We start from the raw sequence: 17,024 nt of genomic DNA, 5'->3' as shown, positions 1-17,024 counted from the left end.
TGGTTCCTGCCATTTTTGAGAGCGTGGAATCGCGCTCTGCACAATCAGGTTTATTTTTAGGAAACGCTGTCAAATGGCGTGGCCGTGTTTTGTTCCCACCACATGGCACCACCTCCTGGCAGAATTCAGCAAAGACAAGTCCTGGGGGCTGACTCAGCAACGCTGTAAAGATTTTTTGGGTATTTCAATGCCATTTTTAAGTGATGATTTTTCAGACAAAACGAAACTGTCGTTTACTTTCCTGCAGCTGACTCTGCATTCTAGCCAGAGTATCTCTTATCAGCAGAATGCCACAAAACAACTTGGCTTTGGCCCAGCAATATCTACATTAAAATATTTTAAAGCAATTAATTGTGAGTCTGCCTCAGAGTTTCCTTTGGTGTTCTTTACGAACTTTCTCTCTGTTTCCCTTAGGTAAAGCCAGCCTGTGTCTCAATATATTCTTCTGGATACTGCCAGCAGAGTTACCAAAATCTAATTTTCTCTTTGAGGCTCCCGTTGCAAGTCAGTGGGATTTTGGAGGTAGCCCTTATGTTCAGCTGGGTGGATTTTAATGTATGTTATCACTGGATGTGATGCTGCCTTCAGCTGTCATCACTAATCACACAAGACTTCAATTTCTAGGTGTTCAGAGAAAGGAGTACATGAGGCAAGAAGTGCAACTTTGTTCTCTAGGTCCTAACTACAGCACAATCCTGTTTGATGCTTAAGCCATCAAACATGTAGGTATGTCTGTATGTACTGTCTTTGTACAGGAATTATAGAAATTTAGTTCTATCTGTATTAAAATTTGTAAACCCCCAGACTTTAGATAAAAATGACTAACTAACTGTATGAAAAAATTTAAGCACTACACTGATCAACTTTTGTTGTTAATAAACTTTATTCATATAAAATTTTAAGTATTAGAAATATATTCTATAAAAATCACAACAATATAAAAAGCAAAGTGATTAGAGCATTCCTCGACGGTGACTCGAGCCAGTATGACTGACCACACCAGAAATATAAAAAAATCAGGTAAGTAACCAGATTTTTTTGTTAGACATGTCTCTAACTGAGGAAGACAAGGAAAAAAGGAAACAAAATACATTGTCTTTCTACTAATAATCAAAACAAGCTTTCTGATAACCATTGTTAAAAAAACCCCAGCCCTATTGATGCATTCTTACATCAACTGGTGATCTCCTCCTAGAAAAGGAGGAAAAGGAATTGTTCATAATTATTGTCAAGTACAGAAAAAGAAATCAAACCAAGCTACAGAGTGAATCTTCTGATCTGGAAGTACTTAAATGGAGGTCTTGCAGAAACCGCTTGCATTTAATATTCTGCTTTAAATGGGTAGTCCTTGTGATTGACAGCTCTGAAAAGAGAAAGAACTCGTCATTTAAGTACCATAGAAAGTAGCTTGGCAGCATTTCCCTATTGCAGTCTCCTCATCCCCCCCCACTTCCAATATACTTCAGTTTTGCAGATGTCATTAAATTGAACACAGGCTTGTGAGAAAGCACATGTAACACCTGTAACACATGTAATATGCTGAAAGGAGCACTCCAAATGAATCTCCCTCCTGGTGTCAGTTCCAGGACATGCCTCATTAGCTGGGCTCCAGGGTTTAAAGTACAAACTCTCCATGATTTTGGTCATGTATGTTTTCAAGACATGGAGGATGAAAATACAGACAGAAATAGGCCCAATGGATAGTAAGAATAATAACATACGGCAACACTGGAACTGCCCTCCAGTTCCTGTTAAAGCTGAGGATGACATCCATCTCCTTTTTGGACAGTTCAAAGTCAAACACCTAACAGGGAAAGAAAAAAAAAAGCTCTTTTTACGTAGGTTCATGAGTAGTTAGCTTGTGCTTTTTCATGCTTTTATGACTTGAGGTAGGAACATATTAAGCATAGTTAAGAAATACTCTCATTTCTCAGCCAAATAAAAATTTACCCATGAAGTAATCAATATAGTCCTTCTCTCTCTGAGATGATCTTTATAGGAATATCTTAGAGTTCTGGGTGGTTGAATGCCAACACCACTGCAGTTTGTGTTGTAATGCACCAAGAGAAGACTTCAGGTGCTCAGGATGGATTACTTGATGTCTCACAAACCCTGGACCCAGAGGTAAATTTTCTGCTACAACAGAAGACTACTGGGTACCAACTGCAAAGAGCTGTCTCAAGCTAATCAATCATCTAGCAATTCTTGCTGGTGGTTCATAGGAGAAAGAGCTCCAAACCCAGCAGCAGGGATGAAAAGTAACAGAGGTATCATTTAAGATGCCGGGTCTTATAAGCCAATGTCCAGCTGAACTTCTCTGCCAAGAGGAACCACAGCCTCAAAGTGAGACATAAAGTGTAACAGGTCTGCTGTTCACCACTTGTTTCTTTACACCTTAAAGTAGGACTTGCTAAGTGTTTCCCACGGGTCAAGCCCAAAACTGGGATTCCCTTTCCAGGACAACAGAACTCAGACAACTCTGTTGGAACCCATTGCTCTCCTGGCAGGAATAAAATGCTTTTTCCCAGAGAAAAAGCACAGATGGTTAGGTAGCTGATGAAGCCTCAGTCTTCCCACCTCTGCACTCCCCTTCCAATGCCTCTTAGGTGCTGCTTGGAAACACGGGGGAGCTATGAGTGTGAGTGTCTATCCTGCATGAAAAAAGGTACCAGCAGTCCCAATGGAAACTTCACCTTCATGTTTTCCTGAACACGCTGCGGTTTGTCAGACTTAGGAATGACAATGAGGTCTCTTTGGATAAGAAAGCGGATCAGAACCTGGGGAAGAACAAGGAGGAGCATGAACACAGGGGTACCAAGAAGTCTGTTCAAGTGCATTTTGTGCTCTTACTTTTGTTTAAATGCACAAAACAATTTGTTTTTCTACAAGCATATTCACTCTTTGGAAGACTACCAATTTGCACACAGGAATTTGATATGCCAACATTTGCACACATATTTACCAGTCTACTGGCAAACCTTAATTGTTTCTGGCCTACGTTGTTTCTCCATCTTGTTTTTTCCAGCATTTGTTTTGGTTTCATTAAGGGTAGTAGCAGGGGGAGAAAAATTATGATGCTTCTGGCTTGCATTACATGGATGCTCAACCCGAGTGAGCACAATGATACTGCAGATTATTTTGGACTCACAGGTAATTACCTCACCTATGTTAAGCTTTTTGAAATCCATAAAAGAAAAAGCATATTTCTAGAATTTAAAAGTGTGTATGTCGTCCATCCCCATACCAAAAAGAGAACTGTTGCATACAATCTTTTGTCCTGCTCTGCCTGTCTTTAAAATATGATTGTCGTTGATTGCTTGTGAACGTGTGTGTTTTTTCAAAGTGCAGTTTCTACACCCATTTGTGTGAGTGGCAACTAACAAAGAAATTTATTCTTAAATAATCAAGTACCTTTCAACAATTCTATGTGAACATGAGCAGACAGGGTGCAATTCAATAAGTCTGCAAATTACAGGACTTCTCTCAAGAATAACTTAGCTAACTTAGCTGAAGAAAGGAATAAAAGGTTTAGGAAGATAAACACCCAAGCATGTACCACTGCTGATCAGTCTACCCCAAAACTTCATACTCAAGGCCTCTTAGAAAATAACTGATCATTTACATGAATGCTGTGAAGAACTTGGGCAGAATGAAGAGCCTAATGCAGTCCAGCCCTGTTATGTTGTATCTCTAAAGAAGGCACATCTGCTGAGGCTGGTTATCAGCCTGAAAACATCTGAAGAAGAGGAATATTTTGCCCTGACAACCCCACTTGCCTGGGCAGGGCTTTTATGATGTCTAGCTGCAATCTCTTTAATCTTGGGATCCTCCAGCAGCACAGGCTCCCCTGGCTTAGCCCTATTCAGAAATAGGAATATTGGTGGTAGAAAGATCATAGCTTCCCTGCAGGAAGCCTTACATTGTATGACATAATCTGCAACAAATCAACAGCACTTTTCTCATTTTACCTGCATTATTCACATAATTTGCCTCAAAGATTCAAGCTACAACTGCACTGTTTTGTGTACAGGAAGACTGCAATGCTTTCTTACCATGGGCGGTTGGGAGAACCAAGGGGGCTGTAGGCAGTCACAGCAATCCCTTTGGATTTACAGTACTTGATCAACTTTTCCTGGGTTAGGTATGGATGGCATTCAATCTGCAAGCACAGAAACATGGTTGGTAAAGAGGCATTTTAATTCCTCTTGGCTCAGAGAAAATGTGAAGACTTGACTTTCAGTATCATGATTCAAATTTATCTTATGAAGAATTATTAATGTCATAGCAATATCTAGAAGCCTAGCACAGAAAACAGAGCTTTCTCATGCTACACATTACACACTGACAGTGAAAAATAATATGGAGGCGTGAAAGTGCTCTCTGTGTCAGGAATCTGGGAAATCAGTCTTTCTGGACTACTGCAGAGCAGTTATTGCATCTTCAGAGGGCCAGCTCAGAATACCTGAAATTTATTTTCTGCTCAGAGTCACCCAATGTCTCCTTGCCTCAAGCAGTCTACCCTGATACCTGTAGAAGCCTGGGGAGATGATCTGAGCTAACCTAGAAAAGCAAGTTCCTGTTGCAACCAGCCATTTGGGAAAGATGTCCTTTAACTGAAAAGAACAGGAGCTACATAGGGATGCTGCTCAACTTGCCACAAGCCATGGTATGACCACAGGGCTGTGCCTATGCTGTTTTACAAGGCATTGTGCACATACCCAGCTGTTTCTAAATGCTGTAGCTTAGTTACCAGGCATGGTGACACAAAACACATGTACAGTAGTGTATTTAGACCCTGAGCTAGATTAGGCAACTACTGTAAAGGCAATGTGTGGCACGGGCCATGCAGAAGCAAACTGGAGGCAAAGTCTGAAGTTCTTTAAGCTGCTGAAGTAGGTGCAGCTTTTAAGGGGGGCAGGGAGGGGAAAAAAAGAGGTGGGAGGTAGTTGGGTTCACCCACCAGACCTTTATAACTCTCAGTAAAATCTTTCCAAGCCCTATATCCCCCTTGTACTCAGCCTGCCAGTCGAAACACTACACCCAAGGCCAGCATCACAGCACTGTGTAACACAGGATCTAGTGTGGGGACTTCCCTGGATATTCCCCAGCTGGCAGAGATGGGCATTCAGCACCCTCAGCTGAGCACAAAGAAGTTGCATATGGAAGAGAGTCAGGAGGTTCCTGTGCTGCTGCTGTCCTGTGATTACATTCCTGAGGTATGTGGTGAGAATTTGCATGTAGTTGTATACTTCAACCCTCCTTTCCATAATGAAGTTGAGTGAAATGGTTTATTTTATGTTGAAAAATAAATACATCCAGTGCATCCCTGTACATTCCCATGCCGGTGCAGAAACTCACAGTGGGGGTTTTGCTGGTTATCCCAGGGCTGGAAAACGTGGACCTGTGGCAACTTAGGCTGTGATACACACGTCCCAGAGATACTTGGGAGTGTGAAAGAGGACATGTAGCAGGAAATTCCAGGGTCCAATACAAGGTAATGGGTATTTTCACTGTTTTCCACTGTATAAAACTGAAAGATTCTCATCTGTTTCATATTACTGTGATATGCATAATCCATACTCTTTGTGAGATATTGCTCTAAAATCTCCACTTGTATACATACAAGTATACAAAAATTTTTCTGTTGAGATCCCTGTCAGCTAAAAACCATCAAGACTGACACTGTAGCCAAGCCTTGCATATCACAAGGATCTTTCAGGCAACCAGAGACACCTATGCTTTGTGTGATCTTTCCATGGCACCAAAACTATTTAAATGGTGTGGCAGAAGCCAGTTTTAGAGCTGAAGTGTAGCATGGTTATATTTAGGAATAATCTAAATATATATTATAGGAATTTCTATAATAAATATATATTATAGGAATTCTATATTAGATAGATATAAAGATATATTTTACATATACGAAATGCATATTATAACAACATATTTAGGAATGCTGCTAAGTGGAAAGTTTCCTTGAAATTACATGATCCTTAAGGTACCTACCAATCCTAATTATTCTATGATTCTATACTCCAAGGTTAGCTGACAAGGGGAAATAAAAATCTCACCTGGTTCATTACGGGCTTGTGTTTCAGTCCTGGTTTGTTCAAAAGTCTTTCAATCTGCTCATGGTTAAAGTTGGAGACACCAATGGCTTTCACCAGACCACAGTCCACCAGTTCTTCCATGGCCTAATGAGTAAGGACAACCAATGAGTGTGCATGAGGTGGTGATATTACTGGCAAACCAAACCACATTATTCTATTTCCCTCAAGCTAGCGACAAACGAACAAACAACTCACATTACATTAGATAACAGTAGCTCAATAAATAACAATAAAAATTCCTATCTGTATAAAACACACGGTAAATTTACAGTCATACCTGGATTCACCTATAAGGTGGTTCTACCATTGTGTGTATTCAAATATTATTTTAGTGACAGCACCTACAGTGCTGATAGCTTCTTCTCTTTAGCCTTAATAGAGACATCTCCCTCTTGCTCTCCAAATCCAGAGGTAGCAGCATCTCTCTGGTCAAAATACAATTTTTTGTGACAATCCTCCATACCCAAACATATCCCTTAATTTCATTGTGCACACAGATCTCTGCTTCAGCTTTAGTGTTGATACCTGCTCTCAAAAGCAAATATTAACTTACCTCCCACGTGTCAAGAAAATCTGTATCACTGGGGATACTCATACCATTGTCATCCAGAGGATGCAGCTCTTCACCAGCCTGTTATTTCAAGGCAGAAAATACATAGACTTTGTTAGAGTTGAATTTCCTACTGGGAACTAGCACTTTGGACTGCATCTACGGGCAGCAAGTTATTAGATTATTTAAACATATTGAATAACTAAAAATAATGCACATTCATTAGTAGTCTCTTTGGGATGAGGGCAATATTTTTCCAAATCAGCCCCTGCATGCAAGGAGTGTGGGGATTAGTAGCAATTAGGCAGATCAAGAGAGAAAGGAACAGACACCCCCCCACTACGTCTTTCCTATTTTTTTGATTTATTTTACACAGACGTAGATGGGGGGTGGGGAAGAAGCACATTCTTTCTGTGCTGTGCTTCACTTTTCACTATTGATTACTCCAGACCAAGCCAACATCTCCAAAATTTGAGATGTTCATGCTGTTCGAAGCCCGGCAGAGGGTCACAGTCCCAAACTGCACCATCCCATGTTCATTACAGCTTCCCTGAAGACCCAGCAGGCACATTGGCAGTTCTCATACCTATGACTCTCTTGTTCCAGCAAGTGTGAAAAGCCATGTGCTAAAACATATCACTACTTAGTCACCAAATCCTTGCTACCAAAAGATTCAGGGCAGAGCCAAACAAACCATGGCATATCCCAGTTGCATAATGAAGAGTGCACCAAGTTTCTAGGTAGGTAAGGAGAAAAGGGGTGTGGGGAGGTCTACCTTGAATCCCATAGGGTAGTGCATCAGGTAGAGGTCAAGGTAGTCCAGTTGCAGGGCAGCAAGGCTCTTCTTGCAAGCCACTTTAACCAAGGACTTCTCATGAAAGGTGTTCCACAACTGTNCATAGACTTTGTTAGAGTTGAATTTCCTACTGGGAACTAGCACTTTGGACTGCATCTACGGGCAGCAAGTTATTAGATTATTTAAACATATTGAATAACTAAAAATAATGCACATTCATTAGTAGTCTCTTTGGGATGAGGGCAATATTTTTCCAAATCAGCCCCTGCATGCAAGGAGTGTGGGGATTAGTAGCAATTAGGCAGATCAAGAGAGAAAGGAACAGACACCCCCCCACTACGTCTTTCCTATTTTTTTGATTTATTTTACACAGACGTAGATGGGGGGTGGGGAAGAAGCACATTCTTTCTGTGCTGTGCTTCACTTTTCACTATTGATTACTCCAGACCAAGCCAACATCTCCAAAATTTGAGATGTTCATGCTGTTCGAAGCCCGGCAGAGGGTCACAGTCCCAAACTGCACCATCCCATGTTCATTACAGCTTCCCTGAAGACCCAGCAGGCACATTGGCAGTTCTCATACCTATGACTCTCTTGTTCCAGCAAGTGTGAAAAGCCATGTGCTAAAACATATCACTACTTAGTCACCAAATCCTTGCTACCAAAAGATTCAGGGCAGAGCCAAACAAACCATGGCATATCCCAGCTGCAAAATGAAGAATGCACTATGTTTCTAGGCAGGTAAGGAGAAAAGGGATGTAGGGCAGGACTACCTTGAATCCCATAGGGTAGTGCATCAGGTAGAGGTCAAGGTAGTCCAGTTGCAGGGCAGCAAGGCTCTTCTTGCAAGCCACTTTAACCAAGGACTTCTCATGAAAGGTGTTCCACAACTGTAGGAAGAAACCAAGCCTGACTGTGACTTTACAGCTCCACAGTCCAGACCATGGGACAGAAGCTTCTCCCTTGGTGGTCTGGGAGGGCAACTCCCTCCCAGTGCATGCTGAAGATGAGGATGCCAGCATTTTACTCAGAAGGTAGGACAAACACGCCACAAAGCCAGCAGTCATGAGGGTGGAGTCAGTATTCCCACTTATGAAAAGAGATTTTCAGAAATAAATGTAACACTCTGGCAAGGGTATCTGACACAGCAAAGCTGTTAAAATTATTTTTTTCAGTCTAAGTGTTGAGTATTGAGCAGCTCGTTCCTTCTGTCCCTTTTAACTATCCACAGTGAGAACAGTGGTCAATGTTTTTGAAATCAAAGTTCAAGTTGTTTACTTGAAAAACTTGCAAGTATTATTAAATTAAACCACGTTCTTTAACAAAAACAAAGCTTTATATGGAAAAGCTCAGTTATCCTAAATTTTTTCTGGCTTCGATGGTGAAAACCCCAAGTCATAAGATTATTAGCTGAAGTGTTCTTTTTGGTAAGGATCGTTTCTGAGACAAGTGGATGAGATAAAGGAACAAAGAAAATGCATATAAAATGCTTCAGAATGAACTCCTATACTTTGACTTCTATTCCCTTTCAGGCTTATGATTTGCACATGACACAGTTTTCAAATGTCTTGCATAGCACTGATGAATCCACACAACTGCCTTGCCTTTTAATCCTGATCTTTCTTAGGTATGTACAAATGAACCTTCAGGATAATCAATGCAAGGAAATTATTAGATCAGGAATAGCCATGCTATCTATCCTAAGTTGTCAATGGTTCCTGATAAAGCTGAGTACAAATTGCAAACAATTATAAACACACAACAAGACAACTATGAAATGAATGCCAGAGAAGGGAGTAGGTCCCTGTGTTACTTTAAAAGGTAGAGCAAGGGTTTCTCTGCAAGGAAATTTAAATGCCCAAGGAATCTTGCATCCTTGTACCTTAGTGACAATGAAGAGGTCTTCCCGTTTCACTGCCCCCTCCTTGATCTTCTGCTTGACCGCATTCCCTATTTCATTTTCATTCTGATAGAAATAGGCACAGTCAAAGTGGCGATAGCCAGAATCGATAGCAAACTTCACCACCTCTTCCACCTTTTCTGGAGGAGCCTGAAATCAAACACAAGCCAACCATGAGCTCTTCCATGTTCTCCAGCCAGTGCTCACTGCTGGGACAGCTCCACAAAGTCCCCCTTTCCAACAGCTCCTGGAGTTTCCTCATCACCTCCACTGACCTGAGTTCCAACCGAGATTCCTGGCAAACAGCATTTTGTGCCGGGAACAGGTACAGAAAGGAATTTGTTTCTGCAAGCCGTTTTGGCTCTGCCATTGCCTGCAGCGCAATAACCATTGCCATTTCCCCTTGCTTGCTCTCAGTGTTGCCCAAGAAGTTTCACCACTTCGCTCTCCCCAAATCTTCCCCACGCGGCGGTTCCGTGACCAGGCTCCCCCTGGGACTGTGACACCGCCCGGGGGCTGCGAGCCGCTACCGCCGAGTCTATTTTGTCGCTTTCTTTTGCTTCCCCTCTTTTTGTTTGCCTCCTTCCACCTTCTTTAGACCCTCATTTTATTTTTTTTCCTTCTTTTTTTTTTTTTTGCCTTTCCCTCCCCGGGTCCTCTCCCCCCGCCGCCGTCGCCGCCCCGCCCTGGCCGCCCGTCCGGTTACACAACCGGCCGCCATCGAGGGCTCCGAGCGGGCGGCGAGACCGAACCCACGGTCCGTACGAAGGCACACGTATCCCGCGGGAGCCCCCCTATCGCACCGCGGGAGGTTCTGCTTTTAATCGCGGTTGTTCTTAGTCGCGCCCGCCGGACCGCCGTCCGTCCGTCCTCCCGCCCGCCGCGGTACCTGCCAAGTGCCCAGTCCCAGAGCGGGCATCTTCATCTTGTTGCTCAGCTCCACGCAGGGAATCGCCATGCTCACCGCGCCTGCCTGCCTGCCTGCCTGTCTGCCTGCCTGTCTGTCTGTCTGCCTGTCTGTCTGTCTGTCTGCCTGCCTGTCTGTCTGTCTGTCTGTCTGTCTCTCTGTCTGTCCCTCTGTCGCTGCGTGCCCCAGGCTGCCCCAGGGCGCTATAAGGAGCGGAGCTGCCCCGGCCCCGCCTCGACCCACGCCCGCCGGGGCCGGCCCCCGCTCCCCGCCTTCCCTCGCGTGCGAGAGACACAAAGCGACCGCCAGTCTGAGGTTGTGTTTGGCTACAGAAGCCTGATGCTGATTTATCTGTTTGTTTTTTAAAATGAACAAACTGAGAGGAAATGTCTTAGCAATGGGCGTGGCACTTCACGTGTTCTGCTTTGCCCGCAGCGGTGGTGGAATCACCATCCCTGGAAGTGTTCAAAACATATGTAGATGTGGTACTTGGGGATACGAGTTGGTGGTGAACATGCTGGTGCTGGATACCAGTTGGACTTAATGATCTTTGAATCATTTCCAACCCTGATCATTCTGCGGTTCCACAGCAGTTAGAGCCTGACAGATGTCAGGAGAATTTCTGCATGGGACAATGTGTATCCAGGCCATTGGAGGATTTTCTCACTTTCAGGTGGTGACAAATGGGTTGAATTTTTTGTATTTTTCCTAGATAATCTTAGGCTCTTCTGCTGCTCAAAGAGGAATTCATTAAAAGGGAACATGGTCTTACCTTTTAGCTAAATTCTGTGTTCCCTGGCTTTGCAAAGGGGTGGGCTCCCTGCAGGACCATTGCCTCAGCCCATGTGAAAACATCTGTTCCCTGGGCTCCATTAAAACATCAGCCAGCACCAGTAGGGTGTCAGAGGCTGGAAAAGGGATTTGTGACCACAGCTTTTCTACAGGTAGTGTGCTAGTCCAAATAAAGTCCCTGATTTTTTTACATATGGTGAAAAGGCATTCAGAGGGCTGATATTTAAAGGCAGCAGGAAACTTTGTACAAATGCAGTGCTTCAGAAATTAAGAGCCCGGGGCCTGGAGGGACTGGGTTGCTTAGCTGGCAGCTGTCTGGAAGAAAAAATGCTTCACATTAGGAAGCTGATGTAATTTCAACACCTTGCCTTAGGTATCTCATGTCACAGACCCTCAACTTTGTGTTTGATTATCAGAGTAGGGATGTTTTGCTTCTGGAATCTATTTTTCTCTTTTGCTTATATTAGTATAAACTCCTTCTTGCTCATTGCTGACTCCTAACTACCACTTTACATGTTGTGCGAGTTCCACTGGTGTTGTCTTGTAACTTGTACAGTTTGAGTGAGTGATAATTAAATATTTTATGCCTGGACTTATAATGTTCATCTATCAAAATATAGAGACAACTGTGAATTACTGAGCTGTGATGCTTTATGTGGTTTGTCATAATTTTTGTGCACTTGCATTCCTTAAGCTGCTTTTATAGGACAGTATTTTCAGTTGGTTGGCAAATTCATGTCCTGGGTTCATACTTGAACAAAATCTCTTCCTGCTGTCCTTGGCCTAGCTTCTAAGCCACTGGCTTAACCAAGCTTTATCATAGTCTTTCTCCTGCCTTGGATGTCATCACACTTTGGAGAATGGAAAAGATGCCAAATTTATGTGAAGCAGAGAGAGAGAAGTAGGGAATTAAATTTTTCAAAGTGACATGACAACTCCAGTGTGGTCAAACCAGAGCAGTGAGAGGAGGTCTCTTCTATTGAAAACAAATATGAAATAACACATACATCAAACCAATCCCCCCCCCCAAAAAAAAGAAAAATACAAAGCTACTGCAAGAGATGTGAGAAATTTGACAGAAAAGAAAGAAAGATCTACTAAAAAAATAGAAAAATATGTAGAGAATTTATAAATTCAGTAATGGTACATTGTTTTTAAGGCAGAAAGGACCACAGTACTCTTCTACACTGACCTCTGATTAGACTGACAAGCTGTTACACCAAGCCTATGTCATATATATATTACTTAATTTATTAGTAAAGGTGCTTGGGTGCTACAGCAATAGGAGCTGTTCAAAATTATGTAGAGTACAGACTAGAAAATGTTGAGATTGAGCTATTAAACTTATCTTAATTACATAAAATCGTGGTCTGAAAGGTATGAAACCCAACCATAACTGGCATTTTTTTCCTTTTTTTTTTTTTGGTAACTCAGCCGCAGCAAGGGCTGGTAGGGGAGATCTGCTGGAAGGACACAGTTATGTATACAGGCTGTTCTGTTCAAGTGTTTTTGTTCTGTTTTACCTGATTGCTTTATCTGCATGGAAAAAGATAACTATTATAATTTAAAGCCGTATAAAACCTGACTTTATGGGAGTTTAAAAACCTTCCTTTAATTTGATGATGATGATTATGATGATGATGATGATGATGATGATGATGATGATGATTATTTGCTGGGTGCAGTGTGGGTGGTGAGTGAGGCCCATTCACCTCAACATTTTTGCTGAGTCATAATGATTTTGCTCCCTGCAAAGTCTAACAGCTTCCTGGAGCACCCTGCCAAGAGGTTTCACGAATCAGAGTGTGCAGATACAGGCAGAGACTTGCACATAACCCTGTTAGTCATGGCCATGGATTGCTATCACCTGACTGGAGGTCTACTAGTGTGTCTGATTTCGAGTTGTCCTTCCTTTAGAGTGACTCTTCTAGAAGAAGAGTATTGGTGCTCCTTCCTGATCAGCCTTTGTTGAAATGCAAAAAAACCCAAATCACTTTTATGGCCAGTTCAGTGCTATTGGGAATGGTTTTGTCCAGATGGAATCATAGAACCATCGAGGTTGGAAAAGACCTCCAAGATCATCAAGTCCAAACTTCAAAGATGAAAGTACTTACTTAGAAAGCTCCAACACGAGGCAGCCTTGCTGTTAGTGTTCCTTGGGGAAACAATGTGCATTATTTTGCTGAACTGATGCTAAGTAGCCTAATGTCTCTTCCTGTGCAGCTGGCAAGTGAGTATCTACAGGCAATAAGTGAAGGGCATGGTAAATGTGTTCAGGATGTGGATTTTGTGTTGTTTCTTTTTTGAAGAAAGTTGTGGAGAGTCATTTGTGTCAGAGAGAAACGTGGCACAACATTGCAATGTATTGATTGCAACCAACAATGAAATGACAAATGTGACTCCGTGAATTGTAGGAAGGTAAGTATTGCTATTTACATTTTAGTAAAACTTGGGAGGTTTTCCCCTGTGAGTCTAAAAGCATACTGGGCACCTTTTCGGAGTAGGCACTGGGTGAAGATTGGGACACAGCACAGGATCACAGAATGGTGAGATTGGAAGGGACCTCTAGAAGTCATCTTGTCCATGTCCCCTACTCAAGCAGAACCACTGAGAGCAGGTTGCTCAGAAATGTGTCCAGATGACTTCTGAATATCTCTAAGGAGGGAGACACCACAACCTCTCTGGGCAAACGGTGCTAAGTCACCCTCACAGTAAAAAAGTGTTTTGTAATGATAAGAGGGACCTTCTTCTGTTTCAGTTTGTGGCCATTGCCTCTCCTCCTGTCACTGGGCACCACCAAAAAGAGCCTGGCTCTGTCGTCTTTGCACCTTCCCTTCAGGTGATTATACACTTTGACAAGATCCCCCTTGAAACTTCTTTCTCCAGACTAAAGAGCCTCAGCTCTCTCAGCCTCTCCTAATAGGAGAGATGCTTGAGTCCTTGAATGCTCACCTCCACTCGCTCCTGTGCTTTGTCTGAGTCACCTCCCTGCCATGCCCTGGGCAGTCCTGGCAGCCCTGACAGCCCTCCCAGTGTGCCCGGCCCTGTGCACCCCTGAACTGTGGGTGTGGGCACAGCAAATGTAGTAGTTGTGTTCAAGGCTGGCACTGTGCTAGAGGTGACTATTTTACAGGTGCCTTTTTTACAGGATGCCTGTGGCAGTCAGTGCATCCAAATTTTTACCCTTCTATGCTGTACTCTGACACTATCTTCAGTGCCTTTCTGATTTATTGTATATCTTTTCTTTAAAAACAGGAGTAAACAAACACCAATAACTTAGAGCGGGAAACGTCTACTCTAACTGAGATCTACTTCCATCAGGTCTTATTTGCACTATGTCACGTTTATGGTTCTGGAAATGTCAAAAGAAAGGGGTACATCAGCAGTGGAGAAAGTTATGTATCTAAAATACTTTGGTTGATTCTTGCCTCCTTGATTGCAATGGACAGTACAAAAATTGATCAACAAGTCATAGATTTTCACTACCTTCTGAAACAATTTCCCTGAAGCAGTGGTCTTTGGAGTGGTTGCAAGACACCAGTTTTGCCAACACTGAAGTGAAACTTTTTACCAAAACTCTAAAACCACGTTTAGAAATTCACTGGACCAGAATCACCAGAGGTCCACTGAATCCCAAACCAAGTTGTGTCCCGTTTCTCTTGTGTGGGGGTGTGTTTTCTCCCCTGTCTTTGGGGCCACTCTGCAATCCTAGGGATTCCTGTTAGGTCCTAAATGAGGTCTTTTGAGGTCTCCTGGACCACAGTGGGTTGTGCTAACATCTCCCTCTGAGTGGGATGTCTCTCAGGGCTTATAAAGCCCTCAAGTCTGCAATTCTTGGATGAATGTTGCTAAAAGCTGAAGATGAAGCCTGGGCTAATATCCCCACTCCTCGAGGCTCAACCCTTCAACCACTGACAGGTGCAAAGGCATCCAACATGAGTATTTCACTGAAGTCAAGGGGAATTTTTAGCAGGTGCCTTTGTACACATAGATATAGATACAGACATCTCTGTGTCTGTGTGCATGCACATGAATTGATTCAAATATCCTCTCAAGTACAGTATAAATGTTGCTACCTCCAATCTATAATTAGGTCACTGTAGTAATTGCAATAAATCCTATTGAATCACTTCATAAATATTAAATTAGTCAATGATAAAGTGTTGCTAAGCCCTTTTGCACCATTACCCTTTACACCCTTACTCTTTTACATCTCCATGTAAATCATTCTAAATCAATTCTAATCCAATTTTCCTTTGTGTGATTCATCTGTGTAATAATTGATAGAGTAAATCTTGCCATTGGACTCTGTTAAGCTACATCTTCGCAAATTTACATTAAAACCCGCTTTTGCTGATGCCTTTGACAGTGACTCTCGAAGCAGCCTAACCCACTCATTCACCATGTCCCTAAGCATGTACTTTAACTCTGTTCAGAAGAGCCTTGAGTTAAATCCTGTGAGGGCTTTCTGCAGTTCAGCAGTTTTGTGGTCTGATTGCTGCGTATTCCTTGCTTTTAGGTTCCTTCCTCTCTTCGTTTCCTCCTTTAAATTTTGGAGCTCTTCCACTTAAGTTCACTTCAAAAAAGATCTGAGACATCATCTTTGATCCAGACCCCTGACAGCTTTGATTGCCTGGGCTAAGCAACACAAAGGGCATGATGGTGGCTGGTCATGGAAAAGAGTGTGGGAAAGTTTCTGCTGGTGAGGAGATGTGCTGATCTGGCAGCAATCCAGTTCTTTGCACTCCAAAGTGTTGATAGGGATTGTCAGATAACTGTCAGCTCAATGTCAGGCAGGTATTCTGACTATGAACGAACAGATGTGCCTGGGTGGCATCCAACAAGTTACCTGTGGAGATATTTACATTTAGAAAATACAAAAAAATCAACTATTGGGAAATAGATGGTTTTTAAATGGGTTAGATGATGGCTCATTTCTGCAAATGACAGTCTTTTAGTTAGAGATCTTATTAAAATAGATGCACTCGTGTCAAGGAGGAGGTAAACTTAGTGTTGGAAGGGAGTGGAAAGCTGGCAACTGTAAATATGCTCAAGTGACCCTGCAGCTGGGGTCTCTTAATCAACCTGTGTGAACAGCAGGCCACTGATCTTCCAGCATGGACTGAGTTTAAGGGTGCCTTTGTCTCTGCTTGTGTGCCCCTGCCCTGATATTGCTTTTAGGATCCCCTCATCGGCGAGATAATGGAAATAAATTTACTCTTTGTGTTTTAGTTCTGAGTTTGTGGTTGTCCTAGCTGCCTGCCTGTGCTGACTCACACACTTAGAAATGGCGAGTGACCACACTTATGTAACCAGAGTTGTTTACTTTTATCGCACTGTTACACTCTTAATTTAACTTTTTGTTTTCATGTTCATCTACAGAGTTTTTTCTTACACTAGAATCTTCAACCTGGTTGGTGTATAAGGGTAAAAAGAAAGGGTTCTGTGACTCTCTGCAGATCAGTTTCTGAATGGAATTTTACAGTCTTGTTTGGCAAGAGAAGACAATGATGTGCTGAAGTCAATTCAGAACAGGTATAATGACAATTTTATTTGCTTTTATTAAAAAAATCAAATTATTAACAAAGCTGGACTATACTAACAATCCCATTGCACAGAATCCACCTTTTAAATAGCTTTAGGAAAAACAGCAAACTTAAAGCATGGTTAAGTAAAATGAGAAAAATTGTGTTTGTTTTTTTTTCCTAAGAAAATTATTTTATTTGGTCATTTTAAGTGGCTTTATGCTTCTTTTCTATGTTAGAAGTATAAGAAAGTTTGAAAAAGTCTCTGCTGTTATAAAGGAAAGAAGACCACAGGCCCTACCTTTCCCTAGGTTGTTTGCAGGAGATGCTGCTATTCTTCCTTCAATTTTGGCATATTTTTTCTGGATCTTAAACCTATTTCTTGAGCAGGAGATATGTTCAAACCTTCCTAAGGCATTTATGTCATCCTTTATAGCATATTAA

At 42.3% G+C, this 17,024-nt stretch overlaps 1 protein-coding gene across 3 annotated transcripts; it reads right to left on the bottom strand.

Moving 5' to 3' along the window:
- Positions 1–861: 861 nt before the first annotated feature.
- On the bottom strand, positions 862–10,458 carry LOC108501736 (aldose reductase-related protein 1-like). Of its 3 annotated transcripts, none has more exons than XM_017823934.1 (11): positions 10,420–10,458; positions 10,246–10,327; positions 9,339–9,506; positions 8,230–8,346; positions 6,664–6,741; positions 6,072–6,194; positions 4,053–4,159; positions 3,777–3,858; positions 2,694–2,777; positions 1,722–1,804; positions 862–1,363 (listed from the first exon to the last, which is right to left on the bottom strand). In XM_017823934.1, the coding sequence occupies exons 2-11, from the start codon at positions 10,312–10,314 to the stop codon at positions 1,321–1,323; spliced, it is 954 nt and encodes a 317-aa protein (XP_017679423.1). In that variant the 5' UTR covers positions 10,315–10,327; positions 10,420–10,458; the 3' UTR covers positions 862–1,320. The 3 variants fall into 3 exon arrangements, with proteins under 3 accessions (XP_017679423.1, XP_017679422.1, XP_017679424.1); XM_017823933.1 differs by lacking the exon at positions 8,230–8,346 and adding an exon at positions 7,436–7,552; XM_017823935.1 differs by lacking the exon at positions 8,230–8,346.
- Between the last annotated feature and the right edge of the window lie 6,566 nt (positions 10,459–17,024).

This window comes from Lepidothrix coronata, unplaced genomic scaffold (genome assembly GCF_001604755.1).
Source record: "Lepidothrix coronata isolate B3197 unplaced genomic scaffold, Lepidothrix_coronata-1.0 Scaffold107, whole genome shotgun sequence".
Classification (NCBI taxonomy): domain Eukaryota; kingdom Metazoa; phylum Chordata; class Aves; order Passeriformes; family Pipridae; genus Lepidothrix; species Lepidothrix coronata.
This window is presented reverse-complemented; position numbering and strand designations above follow the sequence as displayed.

Bases quoted from the DNA above. Each gene is read 5' to 3' on its own strand.
- LOC108501736 (XM_017823934.1), bottom strand. From the start codon at position 10,314: ATGGCGATTCCCTGCGTGGAGCTGAGCAACAAGATGAAGATGCCCGCT. The intron at 9,507-10,245 runs GTACCGCGGCGG...GTTTGATTTCAG, and splicing joins TGGGACTGGGCACTTGGCAG to GCTCCTCCAGAAAAGGTGGA. The intron at 8,347-9,338 runs GTACAAGGATGC...TTCTTCCTACAG, and splicing joins ACCTCTTCATTGTCACTAAG to TTGTGGAACACCTTTCATGA.